A 12,314-nucleotide genomic window follows, 5' to 3' on the forward strand; every position below is an offset into this window, starting at 1 on the left:
TGAAAGTGCATGGAGCATGATGCAAGTAGCATTTGAATATACATATTTAACTCCAACATTAATTGCATTGTGCTTCCCCGTTTCATTGTACAAAATGTGTGATCTTGTTATGAATACGTACTTAGTCCTACTAGACACTGGACTGTGTGCATGAATGTGCAGAGAGACACTTCAGTGGCATATAAAGTGTTTGACACCACAGTGGCAGATTAAATTAGATTAGATTAAATTAAATGTATTGTCACTGCACATAGTATACAAATACTTTGACAATGAAATGAGTGACGTCGAGCCAGAAGTGCAGTACAGTAATGCAGTAAATGAAAGAATAAATACAGAAATAATGTACAGTATGTACAGTAATGTATACAGAGTAATAAATAAATAAATAGGATAAATAGTAATGAGTATTAGGTAGAACCAGCATAATGATCTGAATAAGTATAGAGAAGAACAATCTGTACAGTGCAAGCAGTGCATGATGAGGATAATATACGCATATATACAGTATGCACACCCACCATAGAGTATATATATAATAGAGACTGAACTGGCGCGAAGCTCCGCCCCCCCCCAGCTATTCATGTCAGTGGAAGTTGCTCAGTGTCTTTTTGAAGCACCCGGAAGACTGCCGGAAGTACCGTCTCAGAACGTCTACTTCCGCATTTGACCACCAAATTTTGGTGGTCAAATGCGGAAGTGCAACCGAGCGCTCAATGTTAAAGCCCAGCTGCACGGGGTTTCCCGGTCATGAATCCACGGGTCCGCCTGTAGTCCCTCCTCCTACCACTAGGGAGGAGAGCTTCAACGTTGGAAAGTCTGCCTGCCCCCTTGACACCCACCCACACTCTCTAACATGCTAAGATATAAGCATGAGTTCAGATGGGTAGAGGGATGGAGGGACGGAAGGGGGGTCAGAGTTCAGTGACCTTGGGGGGGGTCACTGAACTCAGTTAGACAGTTAGTCTTGAAAAGCAACCGGTAACAGAAAAAGTAAACCAAAAACAAATGTGTCGTTACCTATGAGACTCATGTAGTCTCTAAACCTGGAGTTTCTCCTCTCCTGCTCTTCGCTGACCGACTTCCACTGAAGTTTCATCCTGAAGTACTCGTCCCTTTTGGCACAAAGGAAAGACGGACATGCACTGTGTTGTTAACCCATTTTGGTGTTTAAAGCATTATGTTATACTTTAGCTATTGAAAAATAGCAGACCTACAAGCTCATAGCGCGCCACCGAGTGGCGCGCTATGAGCTTGTAGGTCTGCCATTTTTGAAAAAGCGTGAAAATGTGGCGGAAATCTTTGAATATATATTCTTTCAGAGCGAACATTTTTAACTCAAATCTTTGCTTCTGGGAGGAGGGTCCCTGGAACAACATATTTTTAGATGGGGGACGGCGGCCAATTACATATATTTTTGGGAGTCCTTGACATGAAAATGTTTGAGAACCACTGACATAGAAACATAGGGTTTTTCAGAAAACTGTCAGGATTTAGAAGATATTTGTAGAATCGATGGTAGGTCTAAATGGGTTAAGTAACAAACGATACAGAGGCCAGAATGTTTGGAGAGAACAACATCCCCATTCTGGGGGGGGCGGGACGGGACGACGTTCGCCTAGAATAACCCATTTTGACCTGAGATCAGATTCTAAAAATGTCTTCTACATCCTGACAGTTTTCTGAAAAAGCTATGTTTCTATGTCAGTCGTTCTTCGATTTTTCAAAAATAGCAGACCTACAAGCTTGTAGATCTGCTATTTTTCAATAGCTAAAGCATAGCATAATGCTAACACCAAAAGGGGTTCCCGCCCAAAATGGGATAAGCTCACGACATGTTGTGACATACTGTGAGCTTGTGAGATGTCAAAGGATTTTCGCATGATTATACACAGAACCCTTACGTTTTTCTTCTCTGTAGGGTTTTCCTCTCCTCCGAGGTGCTCTCCCAGGGGAAATATCCCAGAAGAAACTTCCACGCCTCTTTCCTCACCGCGTGGCACAATCCCTGCAGGGTCACAGAGAGAGACACGCGGGTCAATTGGAGGACATGTAGTCACAATGTACAATGAACTGAAAGGGTTGGGCAGGGTAAAGAATGTACTGTATGTATGGGAAGTAAGTAGGGGGTGGGTCACACAATTCCGGGCATGACATAATAGGTGAACATTTTGTCAAACGCACATACTGTACGTCTACTACTAGCTTGCGACGCGAACTCTTAAGATTAGGGTTTCTCAAATGGGGAGTACTGTACGTGAGACAGTGGAAAAACTGTATGATAAAACATGAAGACATTATTTGAACATATTAACACGTTCCCTCCCGTTACCCTAGGCGGGATCGTGAGGCCAGTGCACGGAGGATTCGGATGTAGACTGTTCTACAAAAGTAGTACAAAGAAAATACAAATAATTAATCAAATCTCGTAATCTCGTGGATGGCACAGTTGGGATTAAATAGCTATTCACAAGATTATCTCGTTTTGGCACAGATTGGGTTTTTAACATCAACTGAATTTAGGAGGCAGGGGCTAATTGCAAGTCTTTCACTGCATTTCTTATTCGTAATGATATATATTCTTCACACGGTTGTGTTATTAATATTATCATTCATTCGTAGCATTTTCTCTTCTCAAAATGTTGTTGAATCCCTGGCAGGGATTGACTAATAAAGAAAATTCAACATGCCCCTTAAATACTACTACTACTACTACTATTGATTAACATTATTTGCTATTTTAGATATATACTTTTTTTCTCTCTCTCTCTTTTTCTTTCTAGCCTTCCTTTTAGTTTGTGCCTTTTTTTTTGGGTTGTTTCTTGTTTTGTGTATTTGTGTGTTATCTTATTTTTTGTATCCATTCTGTGTATATATACTCGATCTTTGTATCTACACTATGTTTTCCGTCAAAAACGGAACCGTTTTGACTAAACTGCTTTGTCTGAAGTAACCTGTACAAAAGGAATAAAAACAAAGTAAAAAAACGCAACATGCCCCTTTGAAGATGACTTGTTTGAGCTGAGGGACGCGCAGCACGCGTCCCTCTGTGTCCTGGTGCTCGAGCCAGTCCTCGGCCGACAGCGGCTGTCTCCTCTGGACCTCCGGTCTGCTTCCCAGGTCAACCTGAGATGCACAACGCAAACGTCCAGCGGTCAAGGCAAATTCACCCATGAATGTACAGTGAGAGTCACCTAATAGTCCAGTGGTTTTCAACCCTTTCCATATCAAGGTTTCATTATTTATTCGGCATTTGAGCCACAAACCACAATGTGATGAGATATAGGGCTCCATTTTCGTCACCGCTAAACCCCTTATCCCTAAACTTCTTTGCCTATTTTTACTATTTTGCAAAACATTTTTGAATAGTTAAAATGGTCAGTCAACAAGCTCACAACGTGTCAATGTAGATTGGCTAGTTGAACTATTAAAAAATGTTCTTCAAAACAGTAAAAAAAGGCAAAGAAGTTTAGGGATAAGGGGTTTAGCGGTGGCGAAAATGGAGCCCTTAGCCTCTCAGGCCCAAAAAGCATGTCATTGTCCACAATTACATGCTGTATTGCTGTCGGTACCATTAGGAGAGATAACAGGTAAACGTTGATAAAAATAACAATTCTTCTACATTCTCTAATTGTGTAGACTTCTTGTAAATTATGTAATGCAGGCGTTAGATCTTTAACTCTTGAGTGTGTAAAATGAAACCAAATGACCCGTAAATTTCATTTTACACACTCAAGAGTAAGATCTATGAGGGTCCATTTGGTTACCAACTCTCCATCGTTTAGCCGGGGACCACCTGGAACCTCCTCAAGGACCACTGGTTGAAAACCACTGACCTATGCCCTATGTCCCTCTAACCCATTTTGACCTGAGATCAGATTCTAAAAATGTCTTCTACATCCTGACAGTTTTCTGAAAAAGCTATGTTTCTATATCAGTCGTTCTTCGATTTTTCAAAAATAGCAGACCTACAAGCTCGTAGCGCGCCACTCGGTGGCGCGCTATGAGCTTGTAGATCTGCTATTTTTCAATAGCTAAAGCATAACATAATGGTAACACCAAAAGGGGTTCCCGCCCAAAATGGGATAATCACTCACTCTGGTGATGACTTCAAAACCAGGCTCTTCCTGCTGGTTGATCTCCAGGCCTGGGATGACCTCCGTGAGCAGGTCGGCCACCTCCTCCGGGGGGCGCTGTTGCTGTTCGTCTGCGATCCAGAAGGCGTCGTATATGTAGTTGGTGACCCTGGAGAAGCCTCCGAGCGTTGCCTCGTATGGGTCCTTTGAGTCCTTCTGCAGTTTCTGTGGGAGACAAGTGGCGTCTAGTTAAAATAGAGTTGGTTCCTTCCTTTTCTTTACGTAAAGCGACTTTGGGTACTTCAGAAAAGCGCTGTATAAATCTGAACTATTGTGATGATTAAATTCTAATCCTGAACTCATTTACCAACACACACTCGGTGGCGCGCTATGAGCTTGTAGATCTGCTATTTTCCAATAGCTAAAGCATATCATAATGCTAACACCAAAAGGGGTTCCTGCCCAAAATGGGTTAAAAGAAAACAATTTAGAAAGGAACTATAGGATACCTGCCAACATCAAACCTAGCATGTGTCACATTTCATATTGTTCATGGTAAGTAAGTAACTTTGCTGATTTTAGCGCCTTACTTACATTGACCAGGCCATAGTTTTTGTCATCTAGAAGATTCTCAAAGGACTGGGAGAGAGCCTTGTTGGGAGTGCTGACCAGCAGGCAGCTTCCATTATCTGGTGACCTTCAAAACAAAGAGGTGGAAAAAAAGAAAACCAATGTTTTTAATACCAATAGAACCGTCTTCATCTAAGGAATCATATCGACATGCAGTCAGGGTGTTTTGGTTCATCACGGATTTCGATTTTGAGCCCTTAGCTCCGAGCTCGGTAAAATCTGCACATGGCTCACTGATAACAAACTTCATTAGACGTAGGTGAAACGGAATCCATTCTTTTTTTAGGTCCAAAAAGCCACAGACTTTACGATCAGAGTGGGTGAGTAGGAATGCACCGAGGAGGACACTAGCCGGAGCACTTTTATTCAAACTGTTCCCGAATACAGTTGCCTGGTCCCCGCAGGCCATGATTCACATTGGCCTTGATTCTTCCGCACCAGAGTACACTTCATTCAACTATTCTCCATGCTTTCACATTGCATCGATCAATATCTGAGTACATTTCATTCAATTGTATTCAATGCTTTCACATTGCATCGATCAATATCCGAGTACACTTCCAATCGTTCCCGTTGTGGTCCCGGGAACGGTTGGGTGATCCGCTCCTGGGAACGGTACGCAGCATTCACACTAACCACAACATCTGCCAAGTGTTCCCGAGTGCGCATCCGGGACCATAGTGTGAATCCCCTATGAAATCAAAACTACAGAAGTCTCAAAAAATTCTGATTAATTTTGCTTGTCTAGGAGGTTGGCGTAGGGTAATGGGATTAGCTTTCAAGATAGTCAAAAGGGGCTCTGCCCACAATAGCCTCACATATGACCAACTAGTGACCTTAAAGGATGTCTGTCATCTTATCTGTCATTGTGATTCTCCTTTTGCCAGGAATGGAGTGGGTTCCATAAAATAATTCCATCTGTATAGTGGCTGAAATCTCACTCTCCATCTCACACTCGCTATCTGAACTAGCTCTTGGACTGACCAGAAGGCTCTCTCTGCCTACCCCCTCTCTGAACAGCCAACCAGAAGGCTCTCTCTGCCTACCCCCTCTCTGAACAGCCAACTAGAAGGCTCTCTCTGCCTACCCCCTCTCTGAACAGCCAACCAGAAAGCTCTCTCTGCCTCCCCCCCTTGACGGCTAATTCACATATTGAATCAGGTGAGGTGACTGACCTACGCAGTTGCATGAATAACCCAGATGACACATGAACAACCGATTTTTGGGCACAGATACTAATGGACAGCCTGATACTAATCAAAGGCGTGTCAGGGCCTTTAGAAGCATTTTCAGTGATAGGCTTATACCAAGTGTTTTACTGAACAATTCAAATAGGTATTTCATGTCTGCAACCGTTACGCTATTCAGTGATTTAGGATTTAATTATATTCAATGTATCCACCTCTAGGCTGACGGGCAGACAAAGACATGGTATTGTGTGACGTCACAAGCCATTCACCACCTGATGCTTTTGTGTGCGGCATTTAATCCAAACAATTTCATTCTGAAAGGCTTTGATAAGAACTTTAATAACGGCTATCTTGCCAGCAGAGAAACACATTGCCACGTGTCCAACACAATTAATGTGCTGCGATATTTGGCTCAAAGGGAAGAGTATGGCTCAGTGCTGCCGACCAACTCAGACATCAAAAAAGTAAACAGATGAGGGTAGACGGAGAATCCCTTTTGCTTTTGACCTTATGCAAAGAATCAGAATCGTCTTTATTCAAATCACTTGAATTAGCATATAGATAACATACATAAATGCAATGTTTGCATCTATGGAATCGGGGAAATATCATTGAACTACAGGGAAATCCATATGTAGTCTTTAACCCATTTTGGGCGGGAACCCCTTTTGGTGTTAGCATTATGTTATGCTTTAGCTATTGAAAAATAGCATGTTATGCTTTAGCTATTGAAAAATAGCAGATCTACAAGCTTGTAGGTCTGCTATTTTTGAAAAATCAGGATGTAGAAGACATTTTTAGAATCTGATCTCAGGTCAGAATGGGTTAAGTAGGTTACTTACGTATTGAAACTCTTTCCATTTCAATGGAATGATATAAATAAACCTGAATCTGTTTGTCGCCAATGTTTCAGTTCCTGATTAGGGCATGTTCAGAAACATCCCTCCACTCACTAGCCAACTCACTTTCTCTAGAACAGGATTACCGGTAAGCGCTGCGGTAACTTCATTAATACTCTTCTGAATTGATTTTGGAGGGTGAAATTATGTAGATACCGGTATACACATGTTGACATGACACCATAGTGTCTTGTTTAAAATGGTTTTTTTTTTGCGGCTTTCGCCTTTATTTTATATTTTTTATGGAGGGACAGACAGTAGGCTGACAGGAAATGGGGAGAGAGATGGGGGGAAGACATGCAGTAAAGGCCGTCGGGATCGGGAGTCGAACCCGCGGCACACTGCCAGACTGGATTACCAGCCAAGGTGCCTGGACCACTGAGCCACGGCCCAGGCCCATAGTGTCTTGTTAAGTGTGATTAAATAAATTACCTCCAGTATTGCATGTATGTGTAATTACAAAACAAATCAATTCAGGATAAATTCAATGATTTGACATGTCATGGAATAAACTTAAACAATTTCTGCACAAACCTGACCCTACCCGACGTTGACGTTTTCAGGTATGGCCCAAAATGCACGCTAATTAGTTTTTTTTTCCTCTCTCTCGTTCACTCAGGCTTTTTCGGGTTTTGGGGCCTAACATTATGGTAATATTTTTCGGTAGGGCCGAGCCACGAGCTGGAACAGTTCGGACCCAGTAGGGTCAGGCTTTAATTTTCAGGCCCGAAGGTATCCAGTAAATAAAATTACAGGAGGCAATCTCTGTACTGCAAAAGCTAATTAAACTAAATTATAACTTTAGGTAATTAAAAGTTCTCCAAAAATGTGTAAAGACCTGTGGAAACACTACTGATTACTAACAGGGAAGAAACGCGGTGGTAATGTCCCACCCTGGAAGCAGTGTTGTTTTTGGCAGCATATTTTGATTTTAGTTTTAGTCATAGTCTCTTGAACTTGAATAGTTTTAATTTAGTTTCAGTCACATTTTAGTCACCCGGAATGTTTTACTGTTAGTCTAGTTTTACTCGACTAAATGTCATAAGATTTTATGTTTAGTTTTACACTGATTTTACACTTGCTGAAAATAGCCAATGACGCGTTGTGAGCTTGTAGATCTGCTATTTTCAGCATGCAACCAATTGTAAAATGACTTATACTGGATCTCTCGTCCACTAGTCCCTTCCTAACATTTTAGTCTAGTTGTTATTTGTTTGACGAATACACTGACGAATTGTCAGTGTATTTAGTCTTAGTTTTAGTCAGTTTCCGTTTAGTTTTCTTCAGTGGAAAAAGGTAATCGACGAACATTTTTTGTCTTAGGTCGACGAAATCAACACTGCCTGGAAGAGGGTGTACTCACTCTCTGAGCACCACGCATCTCCTCAGGCTGTCCAGGAACTCTGTGCTGCCGCCGTGGTGGAAGTGGAGGGCCGGCAGGGAGGCGGAGGACTCCCTCAGCTTGAAGAGGAGGTAGGACCAACCTTCCTCTTTCACGGTGATGGACGCCAGGTCACCGACGCTGAAACTGAACGCCCACCTACTCTTCTCCTGACTGTGGTTCAGGGAACCTGAAAGTGAGCGGAACGGGGGGGGGTCAATGGGTTGTGCATTGTTGCAGTTTTGATAAAGTCATGCTTTACAGAACAATTGTGTGTATTGACTTTTTCAGGACATTTGATATGGTCACATGACTCGAGGAAGAAAGAAAATCAATCAATCACGAACGCCAGTTTTACATCCTCAATAAGGTCCTTTCAGACAGGGAGAGGGTAGGGCATTAACTCACTCAGTGCCACAGGACGCCTTATGACGCCTCCCCCTTATGCAACTAGTCGACTAGTAAATCCACTTTTTTCGCTTTGTAGGCCTCAAGATCAGGTAGATTATAGTTACTAGCCCTTACCCGTTGTGAGATATGGCCTGCTCCAGGCCTGCTCATGAGGGACGCGGAGTGCGGGACGCATAGCGTGAAATAATAGTTCACCCAAATCCAGGTCTGGTCGACTGCGGGGGGGTGCACGAAACGAGCACACACGACAACTTCACGGGACCGCGCCAACGAAAATACACTTCGTGTAATCGCCCCTGAACTTCTCCGTGCGTCCAAAATAAACACATCACGCCTCGAAATAAGAAGACAAAAAAAAGGTCTTCTGAAAAAAATATATATTCAAAGATTTGTGCCGCATTTTCATGATTAAAAAAAAATAGCAGACCTACAAGCTCGTAGCACGCCGCTCGTAGCGCGCCACTCGGTGGCGCGCTATGAGCTTGTAGATCTGCTATTTTTCAATAGCTAAAGTATAACATAATGCTTAGTTAAAACACCAAAAGGGGTTCCCGTCCAGAATGGGTTAAAACCACGTACCAGAGCCTTAAGACATTAAGACAGAAGAAAAGAACATTGGACATACTTTCTCCATTAGTACACGTCTTCTTCTTGAAGGAGACGGCGTTGATCATGTCCCACTCCGTCTCGTAGCTCTGCTGTGATTCCAACTGGGACCGCTCGCCGGCACCCTGACCCTGGGACCATTCCATGACTGAACTGGAATCCTGGTGAAGCACAAAGAGATTATTCACCTGTGTTAACCCATTTTGGGTGCGAACCCCTTTTGGTGTTTTAAACATTGTTATAATTTAGCTATTGAAAAATAGCAGATCTACAAGCTCATACGAGCTTGTAGGTCTGCTATTTTTGAAAAATCGTTAAAATGTGGCGCAAATCATTGAATATATATTTCAGAGCGAACATTTTTAACTAAAATATTTGCTTCTGGGGGGGTCCTTGGAACTACATATTTTGAGATGGGGGGGTCCGTGGCCCAATAGAGATAATTCTGGGGGTCCTTGACATGAAAAAGGTTGAGCACCACTGACATAGAAACATGGGGTTTTCAGAATTGTTTTAGGATTTAGAAGCCTTTTTTTTTTAATCGACCTCAGTCCAAAATGGATTAACCACTTTCAACATGGTGTCCCTATTTTAGGCAACATCTTGGCGAAAATCTAATCATCTCAAATTCTAAATGATACTAAGAATCCTGGCAAAAGTTAAAATCCATCCCCCCCCCCCCCCCCCAAACAGATGGCAATCATATCCTCAAGACAGAATTACTGTAATTCTTTGTACATCGGTTATCAAGCCATCTTCCCTTAGGCGCCGGCAGCAATCAAAATGCAGCTGCACGTCTCCTTGCTTGCACAAAAACACGCAACCATATATATATCCCGTTTTACCTGCACTTAATTTATCTCAGAACTCGTCTTGTATCCTTTTATAGTACCCCACCCCAGTCAGAGCACTGAGACCTGCTGACAAGCTGATCCAAAACCAGGGCTTTCTCCATCAATACAGTATCCAGTGAAAATGTTATCGTCGTTTCAATTGGCTGCACTGACTATAAGTCATTGGACTGCAACCACAACAAGTGGCAAACATTTGTTTTTAAATCACACCCGTGTGAACTGAGTGGTGCAACTCCGTGTGGGGGCCCCCAGTGGGTCCCCGGAACTTCCAGACCCACAGGAACGTGCCCAGCGTGCCAGCCCGGTTCCGGCGAGCCACCCCGTGTCCGTAACGGTCGAGAAATGACAGAGTTACTGTGTGGGGGAATTAGCATTTAGCAGACACCTCTCTCTCTCCCCCTCTCTCTGTAATTAGCAGGCAACCGTTTCTAGCACAACAGCGCCACTTTTGCCCCTACTGGTACTCTAAACATCGGTACACAGTCACATAGGTTAGGACATAGGTTGGGACATAGCTGTTCCTTGGAGTGGTTGCACCACTCAAAAAGTTGTATGAAGCTTTCTCAACATGGAAACGATTATGACGATTATGCAAAAATAATTGCGATTATCTCCAATAATTGCGATTAGGCGATTATGTAGAAATTGTGACAGGCCTAAATGTAATGTTGAAAATCAAGAGTGAAACAAACCTTCCCAGCACAGAGTATGTTGGAGGGGTCAACTGTATCTTCCAAGGGTTTGTATTCCACAATGATCTCAGCATCCTGACAAGAAAATATAATGCAAGTCAACAAGTCGTGCTGAATGTCGCTATAACCTCAGCTCTCTTACAGCATGACAAATGCACCTAATTTCATGTTCCGTTGTACTACAAACCATAGACAAAAAACTGACTATAGTCATGCAACATATTTTAAAATCAGGTTAGGTTTCCATGGAATTAAGAGTACCTTGTCAATTAAGCGAAGTGACCCTGAAATGAGTAGATCTTGCTCAATGCCAACGTCATCTGTGTTTGAATGTATGAACACCCCTTCGTGTTCATATAAAACCTAAAAGAGAGGTGGTAAACTTCAATGGACATCAGTAGTCTCAAGATATGCAGCATTGAGATATGTGGGTGAAATAACACAAATGCTATAGGTTAACATAACATAACACAAATTCTTCAAAAACTGAAGAATGCCTTTTGAAATAATCAGCAACTGAGCCTGGTAAGCAAGATTAACTGGCTGCTTAAAATCACAAACAATAGCTTGCTCTCAAAGAGCATTTAGGGCCACTGCAATTCGAAACTGGCCTGTGTAAAAAAGTAAAAGTCCCCCTCCTCCATTATTCTATCCCTTTTTTTTAACCATGTTGCATAGATGTGTATATTTGTAGGTAAATGTTGTAAATGTTTTGATTAATTGAAAATGGAGGACCCTGATGTAAACAAGTCTTCGTGCTTTTTCTGGTTTTATCCTCTTTTTTTTCCTTTTTTTTAAGATATGTTTTTGCGGCTTACGCCTTTTATTGGTTTTTGAAGGGACAGACAGTAGGCTGACAGGAAACGGGAGAGAGATGGGGGAAGACATGCAGTAAAGGCCGTGTCGGGCTCGGGAGTCGAACCCGCGGCACACTGCGACTGGATTACCAGTCGGGTGCCCAGACGGTTACGCCACCGCCTGGGCTGGTTTTATCCTCTTAGCAGTTTTTGTATTGACCTGACCATGAAGTACTAACCATTCTGCAATCTGTTGATATAATTTTCATTCAATCAATCCTTTAAAACAGAAACCATTGGTCCATAGACCTACTATACATGCTGTATGTCTATGCTATGCGGATTAAAAAAAAGAGTGGGCACTAAGGAAAAGTATGGCCCTTGATTTAAAATGTGCTATTTTGTGCAATAAAAATAAAATGACTTTAGTAATGTGTAAACTAAAGTATACATGATGTGAACATGCCCAGTACATCAGACTTATTAAATGGACCCTTCAACTTCTTATGTCACACATTTTGTAGCAATTGTAGAATATTAGACACCCTGGATTGGTTCACCGATCTGTCCGTCAGCCCCGGTCTCTCCTCCCCCCCAGTGCAGCACTGTTATTGTGTCGACCAGAAGCAGAAACCACTGGTTGCTGGAGTATACCATTCTAACGGACTGTCAAAGTTATTTCCACAGAGTCGGCACACGTTGGTCTTTTTCTTAGATGGTGTGGTGGGTTCTTCAGCCATTCTCCTCATTTTCCTCGCATAGCCTCGTTTGAAGTTCC

The 12,314-nt window shown here is 42.5% G+C and overlaps 1 protein-coding gene across 1 annotated transcript in view; it reads right to left on the reverse strand.

Annotated features, from left to right (window-relative positions):
• tbc1d15 (TBC1 domain family, member 15) overlaps positions 1 to 12,314 on the reverse strand; it is a 28,156-nt gene that overhangs the window by 14,038 nt on the left and 1,804 nt on the right. The window contains exons 2-10 of the mRNA XM_079500470.1: positions 11,001 to 11,102; positions 10,740 to 10,814; positions 9,213 to 9,354; positions 8,159 to 8,366; positions 4,671 to 4,773; positions 4,098 to 4,301; positions 2,998 to 3,126; positions 1,905 to 2,008; positions 1,021 to 1,115 (exon numbers count right to left, since the gene is read on the reverse strand). Of these exons, the coding sequence (XP_079356596.1) occupies positions 1,021 to 1,115; positions 1,905 to 2,008; positions 2,998 to 3,126; positions 4,098 to 4,301; positions 4,671 to 4,773; positions 8,159 to 8,366; positions 9,213 to 9,354; positions 10,740 to 10,814; positions 11,001 to 11,102 (1,162 nt within the window). The remainder of the gene's footprint in view (positions 1 to 1,020; positions 1,116 to 1,904; positions 2,009 to 2,997; positions 3,127 to 4,097; positions 4,302 to 4,670; positions 4,774 to 8,158; positions 8,367 to 9,212; positions 9,355 to 10,739; positions 10,815 to 11,000; positions 11,103 to 12,314) is intronic.

The sequence above is a fragment of the Electrona antarctica genome (genome assembly GCF_951216825.1).
Source record: "Electrona antarctica genome assembly, chromosome: 5".
Lineage (NCBI taxonomy): Eukaryota > Metazoa > Chordata > Actinopteri > Myctophiformes > Myctophidae > Electrona > Electrona antarctica.